The 16,314-nt window shown below is 34.5% G+C and overlaps 2 protein-coding genes across 2 annotated transcripts; one reads left to right on the top strand and one right to left on the bottom strand.

The window, feature by feature from the left end:
• Positions 1–252: 252 nt before the first annotated feature.
• On the bottom strand, positions 253–3,910 carry LOC111020058 (fructose-bisphosphate aldolase 3, chloroplastic). The gene is made up of 6 exons (XM_022296619.2): positions 3,617–3,910; positions 2,529–2,798; positions 2,307–2,416; positions 2,013–2,103; positions 1,543–1,812; positions 253–881 (listed from the first exon to the last, which is right to left on the bottom strand). The coding sequence occupies exons 1-6, from the start codon at positions 3,767–3,769 to the stop codon at positions 603–605; spliced, it is 1,173 nt and encodes a 390-aa protein (XP_022152311.1). The 5' UTR covers positions 3,770–3,910; the 3' UTR covers positions 253–602.
• Positions 3,911–8,054: 4,144 nt separating this feature from the next.
• Positions 8,055–15,191, top strand: LOC111020059 (2-oxoglutarate and iron-dependent oxygenase domain-containing protein CP2). The gene is made up of 9 exons (XM_022296620.2): positions 8,055–8,507; positions 11,204–11,251; positions 11,747–11,923; positions 12,015–12,165; positions 12,261–12,347; positions 13,461–13,585; positions 13,998–14,116; positions 14,617–14,728; positions 14,819–15,191. The coding sequence occupies exons 1-9, from the start codon at positions 8,208–8,210 to the stop codon at positions 14,852–14,854; spliced, it is 1,155 nt and encodes a 384-aa protein (XP_022152312.1). The 5' UTR covers positions 8,055–8,207; the 3' UTR covers positions 14,855–15,191.
• The last annotated feature ends 1,123 nt before the right edge of the window (positions 15,192–16,314 follow it).

Here is a 16,314-nt window from a genome sequence, read left to right as displayed (position 1 = left end):
GGAAGCACTAAGGAGAGAATTGATGCAGCAGTAATATGTGTTTCTTATCTTCCAATGCTGGAGAAATTATTCATGTACAAACTAAAGGAACTCCAAAGAAGCATTTCTAAAACTAAATTGACAAGTTGGCGATGGAAGACATCTTTAAACTAGCTTGAGCCGGAGCGTAGGAATTCCTAATATAAATAGACCTAATTGCACATATTTAAATATAGCATGGTATTTTATTCACTCAAAATGAAGCATTCCAAATAAAACTTAAAAGCATAATTAATTAAAATGCTTTTGCCAAATATAATTATTGCCAACAAAGTGGACTCACTTTACCGGAAGGATGAGAGGCACATTGCATATAAGAGGCCAAAATCTCAAAAATACTAAATACTAACAAAATACTAAATATCTCAACTTAGAAAAAGATGGTAGGATACAATTTTCTTACTCTCTCAGTGAGTTTGCTTCTCACAGGTCTTATTATAAAAGCTTTCTATCAAGGAAGGGAAAGGCCTTATCTATTGAGAAACGAAAAAAGTCTTGTTCTTCTTCAAGGAAGAAGGAGAAAGAAAAGCACACATTCGAAAGCGATAGCAATTTACCGGGGCTCAGTAAGTATATCCCTTCGCAAACATTCCTTTCTTGGCCTCGTCGCTTTCGCCCTCGGCAGTGTACTTCCCGAGCTGCGCGAGGGAGTTTGCCTTCGCACGCACCAAAAGCGCTTTCTGTGCATCCTCGATGTTTTTCGGGTTTCCTTGCCATGTCTTGAGCACGCTGTTCTGCAGTGCACGGGCGTAGGAGAAGGAAACATGCCACGGGTTGGGGCTTTGGTTCATGGCGTTCAGGTTCAATGTCGCTTCCATCTCAGACTGTCCTCCAGACAAAAACTGCAGACATAACAGAAGATTTTTCATTGTTCTATATTAGCAATTAAAAAGAGTTTGGTGAACAGAAGTCCCAACCCAAGTGTAAAGAACTTTGCAAAAAGCCAAAGAAGCTCATCATAATTATATCAAGACTATAATCCCACCTAAAAAAGCCTATCAGCAGAAGACTTTTGCATTCACAGTTTTCATCTATATGCTGAAACCTATTATAATTTTTAAATCTCCACTTGTTCTGAAGAGATAATGATAATCTTGTTAAGCACGGGTTGTCTAAAGCAGCTGACTCATGTTTCCACTAATACTGTAAGACAACTGCACAATCCTATAACTTTTGGCACCAGCCACCAAGAGTGACACTTGAGGATGAAAAAGACATCCTATAGAATTTCCGCGCCTTCTGATTGACTGGAACAACATAAACGAATCCCCTCAACCTCCTTTTTCTTTGCTAATAGAATATCCTTCGCTATTTCACTAAAAAATGTTCCATTGATCCTATTTTGATTTATCATATGAAAATAGGCATTCTATGTAAACTGGTCCTATATCCCTTCAAATTCTACGAGATAATATAGTCTTGATGAGCACCTTACATCACGGTGCCTAATAAAGAAATTCTGTATGCCATCAAACAGTAGAAAACTGGTTTAGTTATTCATACCATGATTCCAGGAACTGCAGGAGGAACTCTTCTCCTAAGCATTGTTAGAGTGTATTTAGCAATAGTTTCAGGAGAGGCCTTCTCCTTGTGTTCGGCCCCAGGTGTTACCATGCTAGGCTTTAGAAGGATTCCTTCGAACAGAACATTGTTTTTGGCCAAATAGAAGAATACTTCTGACCAGACCTTTTCAGCCACTTCAAGTGTCCTGTCAATGGAATGGTCCCCATCAAGAAGGATCTCAGGTTCTACAATAGGTACTAGGCCATTATCCTGCAAACGAAGTGAATTCATGAAATCTGTAATAAATAAGAAAAATAAAGGAAGTATTTTAATAATGAATTCTCTCTTCAAATATTTGATTCCATAATATTATTTCCAACCAGATAGAGAAATACCCAAATTCAAACTTATAAACTGACCCACGATTTGCTAATAGATAAAGTGTTGGTATGAAGTGCATTGAGACATACCTGAGAAATTGCAGCGTAACGTGCAAGGCCCCAAGCAGCTTCCTTAACAGCCAGAGCAGAGGGACCACAAGGAATGCTAACAACTGTCCGCCTGTACATTTAATATGATTGTGCATAATTTGCTTTAGCAATAAATTTACCATGAGTCTATACAGAGATTCAAGTATCAATGAAGCAATTAAATGTCTGTGAAACAATAGGGTCTTGGTTCTTTCAAAAACAACTGTCAAGCAGATCAGTAAACTTCACATTTTAACTCATAACTCGGGTCTACCAGAAACATGACTAACTTACCACTTAGCAAAACGAGCACCTTGCTTATAATATTCAGCAGATCTTGAAGCCAGTCCATCTAGGCCTTGACACCAGGATTCATTGTTGGATCCTGGCAGAGGAACCAAACCCTGAAACCCACATGATACGAAGATAAATGAAACTTCATATTCATAAACTTTGGTAACATACATCGAAAAACAAGATGTTCTTTGTGTATTCAAAGGTAAAAGCATAATTTACCTTATCAACTTTAATACCAGGCACAATCTTTGCCTCTCGCAAGCAATCGACAAATTTCTTCCCATCTGTGGTTGACTGGTAAAGTGTCTCCTCAAAAAGAATAGCACCAGAAATGTACTCGCCCAAGCCAGGTGTGGTCAGCAAAAGCTGTCTGTAAGCTTGTCTGTTGGTTTCGGTGTTATCCAAGCCAATGGATGCTAACCTCTTCCCACATGTTGCATTAGATTCATCAATGGCAAGAATACCACGTCCAGAAGATGCAACTGATTTCTGCAAATCAAAGAGTAGAACGAACACTGACTTAATACAAGGAAAACCAACCTAGTTAAAATGGAGTCACATTACAAGAGATGAAGGTGCTCCTGCGATTTCCTCCATCGTCACAATTGGTGATTTTGAGCATAGAATAAGTTCTAATAAAGAAAATAGTCAGTTTCTTCTCGACTGTTACTTATTTGTTTGGATTTCAAAAAATAAACTAGTATATTCACATTTTCCTAGAAAAAGAAGGGGAAAAAATTCCATGGCTAACTCCCTCAAAATCTGTATCTATTTCTTTCTTGTCTGTTCCTTCTTAAATAGAATCTATCCATTGTAAGATCAAGAAGACGGGTTGTTTACCAAAGAATACAGCGAGGCAAGATTACTGCCATTTAGAAAGCCGAAACATGATGGTCAAACTTACCACTAGTGAAAAATACAACCCAATTCCAAGCATTAAACAAAACAAAATAAAACCGGTCTCTCAGACGGGATAAATTTACAGATTTCGATTGACTAGACGAAGGGGAAAAACATGAACCACCCGATTCAAAGACATCGCAGAAACGTGCAAATTTCAAGGAAAGAAAAACAAATCAAGATTTAGGTCAAAGTCATGGTAAAAACAAATTAAAACACTGATAAGGACAGAAAACACAAGAATCGCAAACATTCAACATAAAACATCACGATCGACTAAAAAATCCAACGGATATGAAAACAGAGATCAGATCCCAACACAAACAACAGCACCCACACGGGTTTCGAAACATGCCCTCCAAATCGCCGCAAACCAACAACGATCGAAAACCCAAATTAAAACTCACCGCAGTCTGAACAAGCTCGTCGGAGTAAGCCCCGGCACGGATCGGGAGAGAAACACGGCGTGCGGAAGAGGATCCGCGCCTCTGGGTGAAGGATTGCTGGGAGATCCACTGCGAGGAGGAGGCGTTCAACTTAGCGAAGCTCAGGGAGGCCATGGCTTCGATAACAGAAAGAGGAATCGAATGGTTGGTGATTTTAATGGGGAAAAAGGGTTGGGATTCGGAGTTGGTGGGTGGATGCGCAGTGCGCGCGGTTGACGAAAGATGGGTTTTTTAAATGTGGGGAAAATTGAGAGGTTGTCTCTTGGGAAGTCCGCCAGGGGCGGCGCCAGTGATGTGCGGCCAACGGTCCCTGTCGATGATTTCAACATTACCAAATTATTGCTTTTTTTCTTCTCTTTTTTCACATGATACGAATATTAATAGAAAGAAACAAGAATATTAATTAGGTTGGTTTGTCATTATATTTATTATACCCAATTCATAAATGGTTTGAAATACAAGATCCATCCATATACTTCGCTTTTTGAGCAATAGTTTTTTTTTTAAATGTATGAACTAGTTGAGTTATATACCTATGGTATATAATGGTTTTTGAGTATTTATATATGTAAATTGATAAAATCCTTTAAGAGATTAGTGTTTTAAAATTGTAGGATCAAGGATCCCTTTATCCTTTTGTTATCGTAGAAAGCAATCAGTTCTTTCGATTTTGTTCGGGCTTGGAAAGGTTTCCTTTATCAATTCCAGAAGTGGATGAGTTGTTATCTATGTAATTGAAGAAGCTGTAGAAGAGCACCACCACGGTTCAGGTCCCGACACATGGGGGATTAATTCAGCAACAAGGATCGTGAATCAAGAGAAGGGAAGAATGTTACCAGAATTTTGAAGTCACCCCATTTTTGTTTTTGGTTTTTGGTTTTTTTATTTTCTACTTCTTAAAAATAAAAATCACATAATAATTGTTTTTTGTTTTTTTTAAAAAAAAATAGAAAACCAAACATCTCTGGACTCCGTTTTTGTTTTTTAAACATTAGAAAATTTGAAATATATATTAGAGAAAAATTTTATGTAGGGTAGACTGACAATGGTGTGAGGCGAGAATAAAGATGCACTCCCCTATTCTCGTGCTCGTTAAAATTTTTAGTCTACCATCCCTACTTCGTTTGTGGGTTCAGAATATAGATCCATAATAAATAATCCTTATTTGGAGACGGGATATTCACAAATATATATCTCGGTTTTGTAATTAGTTTTAATTGTTTTTATAATTTAAAAGATAAAAAGTGTAATAAATATATATTAATTATTTTTAGAAATTTTATTTACTAGGGTAAATAATTAGTTTAAAAAATTATTCAATATTTTATTCATTATTAAATATGTTGATAAAATATATATTAATTATTTAAAAAATGGAAGTGGGGGTGGGGTTCGGACATGCACCTACTATTATTCGAGCGGGGACTAAAAAAATAGTGAAATAAAAGATAAAGACAAAAAGAGAAAATTTTAGAAAAAAAAAGGATAAATTTAAAAACAAAAAAAAGGAAACATATATTAAATAATAAAAATATAAAGTCGAAAGAAAACGAAAAATTATGGTGAGAACAAAATTTAGAGATAGAAACAAGATTCGAAATATACTTTTTAAAGAAAATAAATGAATAAAAGGTGTAATGAAAGAATATTGAACGAGAAAATAATATATAATTTTTTTAGAAAAATAGATTATGAGCAGAAAGAAAAGTTATAAGAAATATTAATTAGAGAGAATAATTTTAAAAAATATTAAAGTTTTAAAAGGGAAATGAGAGTGATCTCGGTTAGAACAAACGAAAAAAATACATAAATATGAAAATTTTAGAGAGATAGACAATAATAAATATTCGAAATTTTTGTCATTCCTAATGTAGAGATATGAAAATACTAGTTTAGAGTGATCTAGACAAATAAATTTTAGAGAGATAAATAAAAAGATTTAGAAAAAAAATAGTGAAAGAAAAGTTAAAAGACAAAAAGAGAAAAATTTTAGAGAAAAAAAAGTAAAATCAGAGAAAAATATATGTCAAAGGAAAAAAAGGAAATTAGAAAGAAAGAGAAAAAATTATATTGGATAGAAATTTAGAGACAAAAAAAATATTTAAAATATAATTTTTAGAGAAAATAAATAAATATATAGATAAATAAAAGTTACAATGAAAAAGATTAAAATATATAATTTTTAGAAGAAAAAATATATTATAAAGTTAAATAAAAGTTATAAAATACAAAATTGTAAAGAAAAAAGTTCGAAAAAAAATTAAATTTTTAGAGATAGAAATGAAATTGATCCGTTAGAAAAAAAATAAATAAAAATACATAAAGATTAAAATTTTGGATAGAAAAATATAAATATAAAAATATAAAAATTTTAGAGAGAGAAATAAATTTTGTAGAGAGAAATTTAACCAGAAAAAATTTTAGAGTGAGAAATAAATTTTTTAGGAATAAATATGAGAAAGAAAATCGGGTATAAAAATCAAACAACCTGTTTTTTAAAAATTAAAAACAAAAAATAAAAAACAGAAAACGAAATGGCTGGCCTTGCTTGCTGGATTAGATTGTTGATTGGGTGAAATATTTTTCAGAGAAAAGTTGAGTGTTTTTGTAAAAAATATGGATAATTACAATTTCTTTTAGATACTTGATTAGGCCAAACTTTCCACTTCGCACATACATGTTGTTGCTATATTGTACAAACAAAATTTGGGTTACTCGCATATAAGTAATGGTCGTGAGGTATGAGATTAAGCCATCAATCTTTTTGAATGATAATAGATGTCTTATCTACTCAGTTATGTTTGGATTAGTTGTCAAATCATTTTTTTTAAAGAGTTATAAATATTGCCATGAAAGAGAGGGACCTCGTAGCACAAGGACAAGAAAAAAAAAGAGACTGAAAACACCCTCAAAAAATAAAAGCTGACAAAATAAAAGAAAACAACAACACGCGACTCACAACCCGAACGAGATAAATAAAATAAAACTCTTTTATTAAAATAAATCTCAAATAAACCTTATAGATGATTCATAATTATAATAAACAATATTTCACCCTGTAGCACTAAAATATACATCACTTCGAGCAATATGTAAAATTAAATGATAGGTGTTGATGCATAAATTTGGCCTTCTAAGATCTTGCAAAATTCGCACCAATCTTCTAAAATAAAAGGGATCGATGAGACATGCAAAACAAAATAGTACTAAGATCGGTGTAGCTCTACCCACACAGGCTCCGATGCTTAAGTTATAATCAGAGTAGTTGAGTATAAAGAGTAGGGTGTTGTGAGCATACCTCTACGATTTGGTTAACCCTCTTATTTATAGAAGGCGAATTCTCATAAATCTAGGAAATCTAGATATTCGGACCTATTCGTTTCATTGTGGGATTAAGGTCGAATTGAGAGTTGAGGCGAGACAGGTCGGAATGCAAAACGATAGGGATGAACCATAGGGTTCTTGGCCGAGGGCTGAGAACTGCTCGGTGCCGAGGAGGTCTCGGCGTCGACCATGAGGGCCGGCTCGAGTCGCTGGGTGCTAGCCCTCTTTCATTATTCGTGCCCATCTCTTAACTTTCTTCTAATCTCCTGTCGCCTAATTGGATATCGCTTATTCCCCTATAACAGTAGGATAATAAGCATCACCATGATCTTGAAATACGTTCCCTCCAAATATAAGAAAGTAGCTGTATAGGCAATCCTCAAAACTCAACATCTAGACAAACCATCTCTACTAATATGAAATATGATATATACACTCCAGCTCTCTATCCCAAAAGTAAATATTATGCGAGGAACCGGCTATGCAATCCTACCACTCCATACAATATATGCTAAACATACACTAAAAAATAGAGGATCTCGAGTCGCAATATATTTAGAATGCAAAATAAAAAAAATGTGGATAGAAAAGAATCAATAACATATGCCATCCCAAGTTTGACAAACTATTACAAATATTCAGCCAAATAAATAAAAAAAGATTCAACTAACTACCAAAATTACTAAAATTCCTAAGTACTCTTAGGTTAAAAGGACATTCTAAGTACTCAGAGACGAAGAAACCCCAACATTTGAGTAATGAGTTTTTTTAGTATGAAGACGATAATTCGAACTCATGATTTCGTGGTTAGAGACGGATATCAATTACCATTGAATTAAAGTCGCGTATCCTAGAAAAAAATTGAAACTTTTTAAAATTTATACATTAAATAGACAGTAGTATTCACAAAACTTAGGAAAAATTTATTGTTAAAAGTTGCTTTTTATTTTGGGCAAGGAGGTAGTGTGGAAAAATTTTGATAGTAGCGTAGCACTGGAATATTTCCCAAGTTTAGACGTCCACGTAATCTGGAGGGTCCCACATGGAACAGGTCCACAACTAACGAAACAGAGCCCTAACCCAAACCCTAGCCTGCAACCTTCACCATCTTCGTCTTCTTCCTCTTCATAACCCTAATTTCCAATTCTACTGCTCAGTTCTCACACTCAGCAACATGCTTCTGTAATTCTTCTTTCACACGCATTTCGACCTCCACAGATGCGAAGCCATGTCTCTGGAAGCTTCGCTGGAACGACGAAAGCAGCCCCAAGCCCATGGGACTGGCAATGGAAATGGCGTCGTCTCGCCTGGCGTGCAGTCCTTCACCACCAACAGGCTTCGTCTCCAACCCAAGGAGGATCACAAGCCGGATACCTACGAGGACCTGCAATTGGAATTCAGCCCGCTACTCTTCAGCATGCTGGAAAGGCACTTGCCTCCGACCATGCTCAATGTGGCGCGCGACCTTAAGCTTCAGTATATGAGGGACATTTTACTCCGATATGCTCCTGAGGGCGAACGCAACCGAGTAAGCGTTTTGAATTGTTTATTTTCGTATCTGTGATGAATTTCAATCATTGTTTGCATTTGCTTGGTTGGCTGGTGAATGGAGAAGGTAGAGAAGATAGGGTTTTCTAGACATTGTTTTGTTGGCTGATATCCAATGATTAGCAAATGCCGCATGATCTTTTGAGTTGTTAGTCGGACGTTGTTTGCAGGATAGGATTTAAGATTTTTATTTTCTTATTACGCTATGGTGGATCAAGACGCGGGGACATAGTTTTTTGAATGTTTAGATTTTTCATTCGTCTGATGGAAGCTAGAACCGCACGTTGGTAAAATTTACGATTTGTCTTATATAGGAAAAGAGTAAAATTTACGATAGAATGGCTAATTAGACATCTAGGTTAAGATGTCAAGTAAAATGAGGATCGTACTTGGCAATTTTTCTGTGATGGTAGTAAGTTGATGATATTGAGTTTGAAGCAAGTATGATGAAAGCAAGGAGGTGTAAATGTTCGTACCTTATTATTTGTCGGGAATTCTTTCTGTTGGTCATGAGGAATTATTATGAATTTTAGGCTTTGAATTTTGGAGGCTCTGCATTCAGTTTGGGAAGTCAATGTCTATTCCTATATCTGTTTTCCTGTATTTTGTTACGTCCACGTTTCTTGGAAGTATTTATAGAACAATGGATTAAATGTCATTTAGACAAAAATGGAGAAAATATGTAAAGAATGAAGAAAGATAAGAATTCCTCCCAAGAATAAAAAACCCCTTATGGAGCTTACAAGGGAGCTCTAGTTAGATGAACAGTAGCAGGAGATTCATTGCTAAAAGTAGAAGCGAATTCTCTCATTTCTTTCAAGCTAATGGTTCCAAATCAGAGGTTTAGAAATACTGAAAAAGAAACAGCTTGAGAACTTGGTGAAGGAATTTCTTGATATTTTAGTGAAACACCCCTACTAATATTTGAGAACAGAGTATGGTTTCTCAGTTAGAAAAAGCTTGGGTTTCCAATGTTTTACAGGAAGTTTTAAACCAATATTTTTTGGTTACAACTTTTATAGTAAAAAGCATGAAATAAAATTTAACACTTACCAAAAATATCTTCATACGAAACATCTTTTTTTCTTCTTCTAGAAACCAAAGAATAGGATTTATGAATAATTTTTAAAGATACTAAAAATTTTATTAATATTTTCCTTTGGAAGTATGGAATGGGAAATAAGAGGTATTTATCAAGGGTATGCATTTCTTCCTTTCTTCTTCTTTTAATAAACAGACCGCATGATGAAAAAGGAAACACAAAAACAAACAGTGGGTGTTCTGATGCTATAGGTTTTTTTGGTTGTTGGTGTAAATGCACTCTCCTTTTTCACTACTATAACTATTATTCTCTATTAACCAATTGGAGAAATTTTTTGTAACTCCCTTAGATCATGATTTGCCCCATCTTTTGGAAGTTCATACCATCAATGAAATTATGTGTTACATTTAAAAAAAAAAGGGCTATCCCATTTTTATTATTTTCTCTTGATAAGTATCACGATGAACTCTATTAGTTTTGTATCATGATAAACAATGGACCATGTCATTTTCTCTCTCTCTCATGGTGTAAATTTTATCCCATTTTAACTCATAGTTTAGTTTCAACTCTCTTTTCCCCAATTGACGAACCTTCTTGTAACTTCCTTGACTTGGGACTTGGCTTTCCTCAATTTTTATTTTTATTGTTTTTTAATTTCATACAATCTATGAAATTGTTCTTTAAAAATAACTAAATTAATCATGTCATGTTGTAAATGTTATTTACCTCAGTTACGGAATGACACATTTTTTCTTGTTGTACTCATTGCATCTCTCATCTTTTGGCAAGCCAGAAACGTGTTTTCTTAAATTATGTTGAGTCTTGGAAACATTGCTTATGCGTGAGAAATTTTATAGTTAACTATATGCTTAAAAGGGTTACCTTGTTTAGATATCTAATTTGAGAACTTTTTAATATATTATGTGCCTTATTCATTGTTGCACCTTGCTTTGAGGCTTGCACCATACTTGAAGGAGCTTTTGCGCTTAAAGATTGGCATTGGAAACAGCTGAATGATCGGGTGTTGTTCCAGTGAGATGGATTATCATTCTTTACGTTGTTATATCCAGTTCCAACAGGTTTCTTGAAGCTGATGGATATCTAAGAGTAGTTCAGTGAAGTCCTATGAATAATTAACTCTCTCTTAAAATTGGCCTATCTACCCTATCTCTTTCCCTGTGATTACACGTTACCAGGCATGTCCCATTAAACCTTTAGGCATTAGCTTCTAAAGGAGTATATACCTTCCACGATGGTGCAGAGAAAAGCATGTAAGCTTGAAAGCAATGTAGATTGTAGATAGAATATTGTGCTTGTCATATTACGTGATGTGAGTTGAGTTTCACGGTTTAAAGACGTGAATACTAGTTTATATTGTCTTCCTGAACTTGTTTACCTGCTTTTGCAATATGCAATGTGATGGGCTAGAATTATTTGGACTTCAGATTGTAGCTAATTCTGAAAAATGTAAATTAAAATTTTTAGGTTAAAATCAATTTAATTGTTTCATTATTTCATTAACCAATGGAAGTCCTGATGTTCCAATAATTTGCTTGTCGCAGTGCACAAAATGCTAGTTTTCTTATCTGAAATGTTGTTATCTTATCCAAAATTTCATGTATTTGAATTATCAGGTTCAGAGGCATAGAGAATACCGTCAAAAGATTATATCAAACTATCAGGTATGTGAAAGTCTTAGCTGTATGTATTTTAGTAAGTCATCTCATGCTTATATTGGGGTGAGAGTGTATGGGGTCCTTTTTTCTATTCTTCAAATCTATAAACTTAAGATTGACATTAATTTAGTTAGTATGCTCAACTCCCCGAGTAACTCTAATGACATAAAGTTTACCTTATAAATTGGAATTTTGGGAGTATTTTCAAGGACCACTTTATATGGTTCGTCCTAATGCTACTGGGTTTGGGAGTACATTGCAAAAATAGTCAAGAGTCTTAGAAGGTTATGACTTATGTTGTTCTTAGTTAAAAAACTATCAATTATCTCTCTGAAATCTTATGTACTTTCTTTACACATTTTTTAGTTATATAATTCATCTAAGTTAGAAGAGATCTCAATCTTGAGTAATATATCTTAGTTTACACTCTGTTGATCCTACAAATGGTTACTTACAGTGCTTCCATACTATATTCCCGGCCTTTCTTTCTACTCTTTGCAGCCATTACACAGGGAGCTTTACAGCATGCATGCTGCGAACTTTTTTGTCCCCTCATTTCTCAAAGCTATCAATGAGAATTCGGAGGAGAGCTTTAGACGCATCATGTCTGAGCCTTCTCCAGGAATTTATAAATTTGAAATGCTTCAACCACAATTTTGTGAGAAGCTATTATCTGAGGTACCATAATTGAAACTTTATTAGCATTTTTGACGTCTCTGAGATTTGGTTTGTGTAATAGTGCTGTATCTGTTATTTTTTTATTGTTTAGGTGGAAAGCTTTGAAAGATGGGTTCACGAGACAAAATTCAGAATCATGCGACCAAACACTATGAACAAATATGGCGCTGTTCTTGATGATTTTGGTCTAGAGACCATGCTTGATAAGTTGATGGATGATTTTATACGTCCTATATCAAAAGGTAATACATTTTTAGTTGATTGCTCCTTGAAAGTTGTTTCGATATAGAATGCAAGAGCTATTTAATTCCTCATGTTAGGTTTTTGTATTATGTAGTTTTCTTTCCAGAAGTTGGAGGAGCCACACTGGACTCTCATCATGGTTTCGTAGTTGAATATGGAATTGATAGAGATGTGGAACTTGGTAGGTTTTAATAGTAACTACTTCATTTTCTTGCTTTCCCACCTATCAGTCCTTTTCTTATTAATGCCTTTGTTGAATACGAAATTGATAAAGATGTGGAACATGATAGCTCTCAGTAACTTTTTCTCCACCCACCGATCCCTTGCTTCTTGTTCACGTTTTATATAATTTTGAAAAATCACGAAATTACATATAAAATGACCATGAACCCATGAGTTTTTTTAACTTGCATGTATGATACACGTGAATTTCCAAGTATGCTCCAAGTTATAGGTATCAAATTTTAGTCCATAGATGGATAGCTTCTACCTTCCTCACGACCTCACTCGGGAGAAAGCCTCCATGGATACTTCTAAAAGTTTTAATTTCGTTACTATAGTTTAATAAATTTATCCCAAAAGTTTTTACTGTTAACATGTGGTGTGAAATATAATGGAAAATTAATGTGGCATTAGTGTAGTGCTAATGTGGACTTATGTGACAGTGATTTGGTCAACACTTTTTTTCAACAAGTAACGGCAAAGGCTATTGGAATTAAACATTAATAAATTATAGAGATGAAATTGGAACTCTTTGACGAGTATTATAATTTAACCTAACTTTATAAGGGCATTCGTTTTAGTTTGCTGACATTTTTCTTTCTGGTAAAGGGGAAAATTTCTAGTACTACGAGAGTACTATACTCTCCCCATTTACACAATAAATAAAGGAAATGTACCCCACATCATTTTTAATACACGGCTGATATGGCAAGCAATAAATGGAAGGGAATATGGTACTCCCGTAGTATAAAAATTTTCTCTTGGTAAAGACATTGATTATTCAAAATGGAAATCCAGTAAGAATAGCATGAAATAAAACGTTAAAAGGACCAAACCATAATCTGTTCTTTCTGGGTGCTCTGTTTCTGCTGAAATTTCATTTATGTCCGGTATAGTTTCCTTATTTGTATCTAAATTTATAAACACCTTTCCTGTAGTTACTCAAAGTGTGAATTTATGACATCTGGTTTCTTGTTCTGTGCTTTCTTATTTATCTTCTTCTTGAGGTTTTAGATGCATCTGTTTTCATCGAAGCTGTTAATCGACTTTCCTTAAAATGATTTTAATGTAGGTTTCCATGTGGATGACTCGGAAGTCACATTGAATGTTTGCTTGGGTAAACAGTTTTCTGGTGGTGAACTTTTCTTTCGTGGCATTCGATGTGACAAACATGTTAATACGGAGACCCAGTCCGAGGTATTTTAATCTTAAAGACAAATTCTCCTTACACCTTTGTTTTGTATTTCTGTTATTTCCTTTGTGGTTGGCCTTGGCCTATACCTTTCAAGCGCTTATTTGAGATTCTGATATGGGTAGTTGCTCTTTAGTCTCCAAAGGAATAGATAAGAGCTCATTAAAATGAATCATTAACGCAATACCAATACTATGGGCCATTGGGCTAATTAATATTTTCTTAAAAGTAAGTAACTAGAATATTATTATTGAAAAGTAAGATGTTTAAGTATGGGTACATGTAAGCAAGAGCATTTCTATTTTTTCCTGAGAACGCAAGGTGTATGCATTACAAGATCAATTAGTACTCAGATTTTCGGCACTCCTTTTTAGTGCTCCACAGGGGTGAAATTTACCAAAATGGTCTCTTTCTTAGGAAATCTTCGATTATTTCCATGTTCCTGGGCATGCGGTTCTTCATCGTGGTCGTCATCGGCATGGTGCTAGAGCCACAACAGCTGGGCGTCGGGTCAACTTACTTTTGTGGTGCAGAAGGTATATTTACACCAGTACTTTGATTTCTTAATGATTTCTGTATTGTCCAAGTAAAAGAAAATGGATGTGATATTTTTTCAAAAAACATGGTCCTGTCCCTTGATTGATAGAAAACAATAATCAGTAAGCCCAGTGTGATATATAATCTTGGGTATTGCTATTGCATTGCACTTGTACACGCCATCCAGCGTTTGGTTGTTATCAAGCACAAGACTGCTTAGGATCAAGAATTAGCTTATACACTAGACAAAGTGAATTTTTTATTGTTTCTTTTTTAGTAAAAGTACTTTGGCAAATCATGTCGTTGTTCAGTTACATTCTCTTAAAAATATAGCCTTATAATGTACTCTAAAACATTTTATGTTACTACTTACTTCCAAACATGAACTGGAAGTACATATGCCATGGCAAAAGTAGCCTTATTATGTACACTACAGATGACTATCCTGCTCGGTTTGAATTCCTTTTTTCCTCACTTTGTTTGGCCAATTTTGTTGTAGTTCTGTGTTCAGAGAGTTGAAGAAATACCAGAAAGATTTCTCCAGCTGGTGTGGAGAATGCCAACGCGAGAAGAGAGAAAGGCAGCTCCTGTCAATCGATGCAACAAAGCAGGTTCGATTCTGTCGAAACAGAGTTGAGTATTACTACTTTACTTTCTAAGTTTTTACCTCAAATCCAATGCGATCTATCTCACATCCTCAGGAGTTACTTAGAAGGGAGGTAAAATCTCCTCCTTGAGCTGCACGGTAAAAACTATGCTCGAGGAGGAGCTGTAAATTAGCCAGAATATGGTGGGATGTTCACCAGAATGAAGCGTCTCTGCTGTCTCAGGTTTCTTCGCCATGTGCAGGTAATGAATGGGTGTTGTCCTGTATTATTATTTATTGTGCTGCATTACATTTTGCAGAAGTAGCTGTACATTTGAAATGTTGTTGATAGGTGAAAATGTTACTATATAGTTGCCAGCAAAATTTAACCAGTTAGAAACCACCCGTTTGTGCCGAATTGGAAATGAATTAACATAATGTAATCTTAGCTTCTGATACTGTCTATGTAGAGTTGAATATTCTGTTCATAGTGCAGCAATTTTATTACACTGCTCATCAAGTGGGACGGCAATGAGATTGGATTAATGTGGTCGAGTCGCGTTACGTTATGGTATTGAATTTACTCGTCGGAGGGAATCTAGTTACTTGCTCTTTTTAGTCATGGCACATGGGTAAGGATGTGTAGAACTTTTCGAACTTGATATCTGTCTATGGTTAATTGCTTTAACTCTCGATCGCCACCGGTGGCCTATTGATCCCTCGGATTCATTCTCTTTCCTCTTATCTTCATTGTTGATAACTTCTTAAAAGATAACCTGTGAAATAATTCAATATTGGACGTTGGAGGTTTATTAATTTAGCTCCCAATCACGAACAAGTAACAAGTGGCCTTTGATTCTCTATCGTGCATGTCATTCTTTTTTCTTTTATCCTCATAGTTGCACTCTTTCTATCCCGGATAAATATATTCTGTAGAATTATTCAATATTGGACCTTGAATATATGATAGTTTCGAGTAATTTCTGGATAGTCTTTAAAATAGGTGGGGAAGTTGAGATTCTCTTTTATGATTAAAACTAGGTTCCTTCTCACAAGTTGTTTTCACGACCTTTTTCTGTTATTGTTTCTTAGAATCATTTTATCAAAATTTAAGCCAAAAACTAGAAATGGTAGTTTTACCTTGTTTTTATTTTTCAAATTGGGCAAAAAATTCAAATATGTTTTTGAGACAAGTGAAAATTATTGTAAGCATAGCTTTTATAAATGAAATCGTTGGTTATCAAACAAAGTTTAAATTTTATGCCATTTCATTGCATTTTCATTTGGCTTCTCATATTGAAGTCTACTCTATATCCAACTTCGATTTCTCGTTAAATTTTTCTGAATCTTTGCAGTCATAGAGGACATCATAATTTTTTTAATTTGGAAGGTAAAATTCTTATTTTATAGTTAAAAAAAAGTGTAAACAAACATCAAATGACACAAATTTTGACACGCTAAACCATGTAATAATTTCTTTAAATTTCACCTGATTCAATTTGAAAAAATTTGAGAGTAGAATATCCTGTCAACCTTTGCTTAAAAAAAAAAAAAGGAAAAAGCAATCTGAAAGTCAATTACATTCTAAAGTAAGGTTGGTTCAACTCCTAA

The sequence above is a fragment of the Momordica charantia genome, assembly GCF_013281855.1.
Source record: "Momordica charantia cultivar OHB3-1 chromosome 4 unlocalized genomic scaffold, Mcharantia_2.0 BLBB01000004.1, whole genome shotgun sequence".
NCBI classification, from domain to species: Eukaryota; Viridiplantae; Streptophyta; class Magnoliopsida; order Cucurbitales; family Cucurbitaceae; genus Momordica; species Momordica charantia.
Note: the sequence above shows the minus strand (reverse complement) of the source record. Positions and strands in the feature narration are given on the sequence as shown.